The 8,767-nt window shown below is 43.4% G+C and overlaps 1 protein-coding gene across 1 annotated transcript; it reads left to right on the forward strand.

The window, feature by feature from the left end:
- Positions 1 to 5,622: 5,622 nt before the first annotated feature.
- Positions 5,623 to 6,564, forward strand: LOC118933098 (olfactory receptor 52E4-like). Its single transcript, XM_036927071.2, has one exon. The coding sequence runs from the start codon at positions 5,629 to 5,631 to the stop codon at positions 6,562 to 6,564; it is 936 nt and encodes a 311-aa protein (XP_036782966.1). The 5' UTR covers positions 5,623 to 5,628.
- The last annotated feature ends 2,203 nt before the right edge of the window (positions 6,565 to 8,767 follow it).

The raw sequence follows: 8,767 nt of genomic DNA on the forward strand, positions 1-8,767 counted from the left end.
GGGAAAGAGATTGGGGAGAATGGGAGGGTAGGGGGAGATAAGGGCGGGGAAGAAGAAAGGGGGTATTTGACTAGCATGTATAATGTGGGAGGTGGGGGAAAGGGGAGGGCTGTGCAACACAGAGAAGACAAGTAGTGATTCTACAACATCTTACTATGCTGATGGAGAGTGACTGTAATGGGGTTTGTGGGGGGGACTTGAGGTAGGGGAGAGCCTAGTAAACTTAATGTTCTTCATGTAATTGTAGATTCATGATAACAAAATTTTAAAAAAAACATAGAATCAGAGGTAATTCATTCAGGTTATGAAGGTACAGAGCCTGAGAGCCCTCCTCACAGCTGGTTTCCACAGATATTTGTTCCTTAAAAGCATTCTGAAGCAGCAAGAAAACTTGCCATTTGTGACAATGTGGATAGACTAAGAGGGTATCATACTAAGTGAAATAAGCCAGGCAGAGAAATAGAAACACCACAAGACTTCATTTATATGGGCAATCTAACATCTCAGACCTGACTGCGACCCATGAAGCAGTCCCAGTCCGGATTCCAGTCCTGCTCTACCACGGGCCTGGCAGTTTTGCCAGATCAGAGCCCAGCCCAGTGATGCAACAGGAGCACATTCAGGATGCAAGGAAGCCACAGCCTGCTGCAGCCTTCTTCACATGCCTGCCCCCTGAGGTCCTGCCTGCAGGCCGCACCACAGCCAAGGGACCTGCTTAGAGTTCCACTCAACACTGATCTCAGAGATAGTCTGGTTGGGCCAGCGACAACCTGGGACAAGGACTTCACCTGCCAAACCGGTATGAAAACAGGAAGGGGGGTGTGCTCCTTCAGTACACACCCCAACTCAAGGCTATATGGGTCACTAAGAATCAGACAAACATAACACAACAACAGTAACTAATAAAGCTCCAATAACTGACCCTAAATAAATGGAGATCAGTGAACTGTTTGACTGAGATTTCAAAATAATCATCTTAAAGAAGATGGATGCCCTATGAAAGAAAACAGACAATACTGTAAAGAGGAAAACAATGCACAAACAAAATGGGAAGTCTGAAAAGGAATAGATACCATAAAAGCACACTGTGTAGAAATCCTAAAGCTGAAGAATAATGATAAATAATATATGGTCTGCATATAGAGTGAAATATTATTCAGCCTAACAAATAAGGAAGCCTGTCATTGAAACAACATGGAAGAACTTGAGGACCTATATGAAGATCTAAGTGAAATGAGCCAGTCACATAAAAAAATAAATAATGCATGAATGTAGTTTTATTTGAAATATTTAAAAAGTACTGAATTCATAGTAACAGAGAGTACAATGGTGGTTACTAGAGGTTGGGGCCTGGGAAAAGAAGGAAGATTAAAAAATGAAAGTAGAATGGTAGTTGCCAAGGGTGGAAAGAGGTGGGTAGGGGGACTTCTTATTTAATGTCTACAGTATCAGATTTTGCAAAATGAAAAATACTGAAGATGGGAAGTGGTTATAGCTGTTGCATAACAATATAAATATAAGTAAGAGTGAACTGTACATTGGGAATAGAGATTGTAAATTTTATGTTATGGGTGCTCCTCCAAAATAAAAAATCAGAAAAACGTGAAAAAGGAGACACTAAACCAAAGAAAAAATGTGCATGTTACACTTGAGCACAAACTGATCTGAACACACAAGAGACCTGCAGGTCGTGCTTGGATGCTTCATTCTGAAGACCATCAGGGTGGTCACAGTAACTGAGGAAGAGTTGAAGGAAAGGGGAAGCGAGTGGTGGCTATTTAAAAGTGGAACTTATTATCTCCAAAGGCTGTAATGTTTAGGGGAATCATGAAGTAAAGTGAGTTGAAATGGTTGATTGAGTATTTCCAAAAGGACTTTGACCAAAATCATGTCTTCGGTCACCGTTTTTCATATAAACCTGTAGCATACAAGGGAGGAATACCAGGAAGAGACTGGATACGGCACATTTGGTTTGGTATGATTGGTGTTGATACAATGGGGAGGAGGATGAATGAGGCAGTGGCCTGGAACCGGGGAGTAAGTTCTCATTAATCAAAGAAAGGAGTGATGAAATGAGAACATATCAGATCTAATGAGAATCTCCTTTGGACCACAGGCATTAGCTTCCATCTCTTAACAATTCAAAAGTGTCAGATTGTAGAATATATAAAACAAAAGCAGGTTGTCTAACGTATTCAATAGTCCTTCCTTCTTGTTCTATCTGCCCTCAGGAAAACCGTGACCTACAGCACCTCCTTGTTACTACACGGACCACACCATCATCATCCAGGAAGGGAGACCCTTAGAGAACTCGGGACCTTCAGCTCAGCCTGCATTCTGTTTTCTCAGAAGAATGTAGAGTTCCCTCACCCTCTGACACAGAGGCGGCTCTACAAAAACTGCACTGCTCACTATTGTTTATGTACTGGGAAGGAGAACCATGCAGGGCTGGAGGTTGACACTATTATCTACAAGCATGAACACTGTCAAAAAACAGAGTCTAACATATCTACTTCTTCATCTTCTGAACCAGTTATAACAATGCCCAACTGCACCAGGATTCACACATTTCTATTAAACAAAGCAGGAGATTTCATAAGGAAAGTTGCCTAAGTCACACTTTGAGGATTTAGTAGTATAAACTTAGTACTTCCATGCCTTCTGAAGAGGGCAGTATCAGTATCAACCCTCACACAGACTATTCCTTTAGGATGTTTCTTTCCTTCACAGCTCATGAACTTCCCCTCCCCTGAGCTCAGGAGTTCTGTCCAATCAGGTGAGGTTTCTCTGCAGGTGCACTAGGGAGGAACAAAGACTTATTAATGATGCATGAGACCATCCTTATGCCCAGAGGACTCTGAAAGCTAAGCTCAGGGGTTCAGGGACATGCCTAGGCTGAGAGACATCCTCACTCATTATAAAGGTTTCCTCCATGTGACATGATAGACTTGGAGTATGGAGACTTGATGGGGCTCCTGAGGAAATGGATGCAGGGGAAATGAGATACTAGAGAGGAAAAGAAGGGCACAAGGAGAAGGTAAAGGAGGAGAGAAGGGGACAGTAGCCTCCCCTTGGCCGAGAAGTGACCCAAAGCACCGCTCTCCATTCTCTTCACAAAGAAGGCACCAGAGCACATGGACTGGAGCAGACGTCAGCAGGTGAGCCGATGACACACCAGCAAGTACTATGCAGCATCACACACACACACACACACACACACACACACACATACACACACACATATCCACACACACACACTCACGTAGTACACACCTCACACCCAGATCCCACAAACATGTAGCAGTGTACCCACATCTGAGGGCACCAAAGAATGAGAGTTGCTCTGGCAGGAAACTACTGAAGGGGATGCAGAGCAAGTACCTAGGCTGCTGTGGTGCGTGAGGCTGAAGGGGGACACTGTAGGTCACACTCATAGGTCTGAGGTTGGAGATGGAGGTGTGACAAGGTCATAACCAAATAAAATGATGAGGGTATTAAGCTTTGCTCTGCACAATTACCTTAGTTTTTCTCCTACATAGGCCTGGGGAATTCAGAGGTCATGAATTCTACCTTGGCCCCTCTGCACCCTCTCCATGGAAATGTATCCAAGGCTCCTTAATGGCACCCAATATACCTGCTAGATCAGCCTTACCCAGTGCTCCCTCCTGCCTTCTGCTTCATGGCCCCATCATGACAGCACCTGAGAGAAGGTCTCCCTCCCATCAACAGTGTGAGAAATCTGTAAGGACAGGAGAACATGGTCTACGTCCCTTCTGAGCTGCTCTGGTTTATGTGGGCATCCACAGAGGCCTAGAAATGAGTCACAGTGCGAGGCCCGGTGCCTCTCATTCACCTTGGAATGTTCTGTGTCATCCCTCCCTCCTACCTCCTCCACCTCACCTTATACCCACCATGAGTTCTTCATAAATAATGGGTGCATTACAATCAAGTAAGTTATTTGTGTTACAGGGGGATTTCTGGCTCTTTTGGGTTAAAAGGAAAATAAAATTTGGAGAAAGACTAATAATGTAAATAACTACCATTTACTGATTATACCCTATGAGTCAGCACTCTACATGTATCGGTCTTCTCTTTAAAATAAGAATCATTAGATACAATTGATTAATCAAATTCCACAGAGCAAAGTGACTTGAAAAGTAAAGAAGTTTGTCTAAGATCTCCAGCTAGTAGATGGCATGGCTAGATTTCAAGACATTTTTGAGTGATTTCAAAGTTCATTTAAATCATCTGTAATATTGTGTTATTAGCAATGCACTAATGGGGAAAAGAGCCAGCAGGGGTAAAAGTAAATTCACAACTTCAGTAAATGGAGTATTGGTGGGCAGTAAGGGGAAAGGTCTCTAATATACCTGAGCTTTCAATGCAGTCTGGGGATGGGCTCCTTGTCACTGTGCACATCTAGGAAAAGATGGATATATTGCCCACAGCTGTAGCAGAAAGAGGCAAGCATTCTGACCAAAACTGGGAGACAGTGGATAGCCCCTTGATTTTGCTATCTACTGTCAGAGAAGAGTCCCCTCTGACACTCGCCTGGAAACTTGTCCCCCACCTGGTGAAAACCAGGCACCCTGGAGATGGTGGCAGCTCAGAACTGAGACTCCCATGCTGTGTCATCCTAGCTACTTCCAAAGACTCTCCCCAGTGAAGTTCCATAACCGCTGTCGTCTTTATTCACAGCCTGGCATCCCCCCTAGCCCGCCCCCACTGATGCTGCCAAACACAGTGTTCTCTCTGCACCTGAGCAGTTTCACTCCAGCTGCTGTGGGGACAATATAAGCTCCATTTCTCTGAAGGAACAAGGGATTGTTAACTCTGGATATTACTACTGTGTGATAACTACCTTGCAGAGTTATATGCAACCACATTTTTATAAAACATTCTCTTTTTCTCTGTCTCACACCCAAATACGAAGTCGTGCACATACTACGCATACACATAAACAACACAGACAAGCAACAACAGGGAATTTCAGAATCAATAGGAGTCTGGAGGCATGGGGCTGAGAAAGAAGCCATACCAAAAGATTAGGAAGCATTAAAAATAGCAATGGTCTCATAGTAGAAATAGCATGTGACAAATTCAAAGACAGACATTGTGAGTATGCTCCTGAAAGTTATGTTACTGTCTCAGGTCCATATGGAAAATCTTCAGGTACGTATTAAGTCAAAACACAGACAACAGTATACATAAGCCATACTCATTTGGACTTATGATTCTTTAACAGTTGAAAACCACTGGGTGTGGTAATTTCCCAAAAGTAAACTAGGGGCTACTTAAAAATGTAATGGAAAAGAATGTCATAAAATGTAGGTACACACCAATTTCTGAAATACTGTCATTTCCTTGAAAGATCTTATTTTAACAAAAAAAAAAGGCCAAGAAAATATTACCTATGATTTCAGAACAATAATGTACTATAAGAGAGTTGCTCAACTGCCTTCTGGAAAGAAGAGAACACCTAAAGTTTGTAAATTAGCTTACTCCTGCCATTATTTCCAGTGTAATGATAAGAAGTCTTTCTATCTTCCCAGGATCTTGGTAAGAAAATACCTTAAACTGAGTGCCATCCCACCTACTAAAAGAAATTCAGCAAGTCTTGTTAGGAAAATGTCTCCTATCAATGACACCCAGTTCCATCCCCTCTTCTTTCACCTGCTAGGGATACCGGGATTGGAAGCTGCTCATTTCTGGATTGCTTTCCCATTCTGTGCTGTGTACCTGATTGCCCTCGTGGGGAACATCACCATTCTCTTTGTCATCAAGACAAAACACAGTCTCCACCAGCCCATGTTCTACTTTCTCGCCCTGTTGGCTGTGATTGATCTGGGTCTGTCCACCACCACTATACCCAAAATGCTTGGCATCTTCTGGTTCAAGCTTCAAGAGATCAGCTTTGGGGGTTGCCTTGCTCAGATGTTCTTTGTCCACATGTTTGCAGGCATGGAGAGTGCTGTACTGGTGGCCATGGCATATGACCGCTTTGTTGCCATCCGCAACCCTCTCCAGTACACCATGATCCTCACCAATAAAACCATTGGCCTCCTAGCCTCTCTTGTTGTGGGAAGAAATTTCATTCTGGTGACGCCATTTGTGTTTCTCATTCTGAGGCTGCCCTTCTGTGGGCATGACATCATCCCTCACACATACTGTGAGCACATGGGTCTTGCCAGGTTGGCCTGTGCACCCATCAAGGTCAACGTTATCTATGGGCTAGTGGCGATTTCTAACACCTTTGTGGATGTGATCCTCATTGCCTCCTCCTACGTGCTTATCCTTCAAGCTATTTTCCACCTCCCCTCTCAGGATGCCCGACTAAAGGCTCTCAATACCTGTGGCTCTCATGTCTGTGTCATGCTCTGCTTTTACACACCAGCATTTTTCTCTTTTATGACACACCGCTTTGGACACAACATTCCCCGCTATATCCACATTCTTTTGGCTAATCTATACGTGGTTTTCCCACCAGCCCTTAATCCAGTCATCTATGGGGTCAGGACCAAGCAGATCCGAGAGTGGGTTGTAAAGGTTTTTGTACAGAAATAATAGCTCTGTGTAAAGACTCAGGAAATAGATCCACCTATTACCCACATTTTAATATGCTGAGGACTCTTTTACATTTCTATTGTATTAGGTAGCAATAGCCAGGTTTTTCAGTTTTATCAGAAGTGGTTTAGGTTTGACAGATAAAGTAAAGTGGCCTTTGCTGCCCTCTCTGCTCATCACCCCCAAGTACCTGGACAATGGGTAAGGGCTAATGGAAAAAGGAAAAATGTCCTGGTGGAAGTTATGATTTTGGAGTGAACAACTGGTGGAAAAGGGTGAGAACTCCCCCCATTTGTCTCACGTCTTCTCTTTAGGGGGGTTTACACCCTGAAGGAGCGCTGATCTACTGATCTGATTTTGTAGATGAAGAGAAAACAGGAAGCCTTGGGCTGCTGACAGTTACAGGCATTAGAGCATCTCTTCTATAGGTCTATATTTTTTACATTAAGCCTCAAATTTTGTGCCCTCTAGAATCATGACTCATTTTTTTTGTAATGTCCCTCAGTCTAGTTACTATCAGTCTTGCTCCCTTACTTCTTTCTGATCTGATCATCCAGTAGTTATCTCTCTCTCTCTCCCTCTGTGTATCTTTCTCTACCTCTACCTCTATCTCTCTATCTATTGTTACCAATCTTCTCTTCACTCTTTCTCCAATAAATTAAGTATTTGACAATTAAGGAATATGAGAGACTCTACAGTGTATGCATTGAGGTTACATGATATTATTTTCTCACTGGAAGCAAAGTCATATGACATGTGAATTATTGTTTGTGTCCCATGTCCAATTCCAACTCAATTCTATTTAACATTTCTCTTGATGTTATACAATTTACTTTCAGATATAACCAGGTTTCAGAAACTTTGGAAATGAAAATCAGAATCTATACTTTCAACACAAAGCCAGACTTGACATTAAGCTCTGTATCATATCACTACAAGTTATTATACCTGTAGATTTCCAGAATAATATCGCACTCCCAAACTCCAAAGTTAGAGAATGTGGTTTGTTTTTATCTACATTACAGGATCACTGAACTGAAATTTGTGTCTGAGAAAGGTACTCTCGCTTACAAATTAGAAGGACCCGTTGTATTCTGTTTTAGAACCCTCTCCAGGTTCATCTGACAAGAGGCAAACTGCTCAGAAGCACACAGAGGGGCATCAGGAAATGGGGCGGATCTGGGTGAGAAGACAAGGGAAATAACGATACCTGTTGCCATTTCTGTAAATCTGTGTAGTGTTTTTAAATTAGGGCACTTGTTGAGCTGAACTTTGACCATGGCAGAGCAAAATTCTAACTTGTTACAATACCCACCAACATGTGGACTCAGCCATTTGCCCTAAGGTGCTCTGTGACCCACATCTATGGGGCTTTCCTGAGATGTCATGGCTGAGACCAGGCCTTAGGAAAATAAGCTACTGAGAAGTCTTTCTGGACAGTATATTCTTTCTTTCATGAAATCACATGAGATGGAGACACCAGCAGAGTGCTGACATGCAGATTGGAGATGACTGTCATTCGTCACTCACGTCAGGCATAGGATGCATCCAGGGCTCTGGTCTACCAACGGCCCCCACTGAACCTTGAGCTTGAGCTATGCCTTGGAGCTGTTCACTGACTCTCCCCAATCTGTTTTCTGACTCTCATGCTGCCTGCCAGCTACAGCACCCCTGGGAGGCAATGGGTGCAGTACACATACCTTACCTTACTGCCTACCTCTCAATGCTGCTACCTGGAGTGATCAGCCTGCCCCCTCCACAGGCTCCATGTGACCTGTCAGAAGTGGCTGCACCTGTCTGCTCTGGATTCTCTGAGACCATTGCTCTGCAAGGCCACCAAGCACTTTTAGTCTGTGTCCTGTTTACCTCCAACTACTATGATGACATGCTCTCTAAGTCAATATTGCATAATGCCAGTTAAGGGAGGGGAATTTTTTGTGTGAATGGGAACATTCTATCATTCCAACCACAGGTGCCTCACTATACAACATGGCTAGAGACACCATGGAAGGAAAGTCTGAGTTGAAAGAGATTATCTTCTAGAAATCCAGTGATTACGGTGTAAGCCTTTCAGAACCCAAGAACCTGACAGGCTCCAGTACATTACAGATGACTTCCATGGCAAAGGACTGTTACAGCCCTAATGCAAACACGAGGCACCCCACACAGATTCCACTGCTACAGTAAACAAGCCTGCTGCCAA

Source organism: Manis pentadactyla, chromosome 9 (genome assembly GCF_030020395.1).
Source record: "Manis pentadactyla isolate mManPen7 chromosome 9, mManPen7.hap1, whole genome shotgun sequence".
In the NCBI taxonomy this organism is placed as follows: domain Eukaryota; kingdom Metazoa; phylum Chordata; class Mammalia; order Pholidota; family Manidae; genus Manis; species Manis pentadactyla.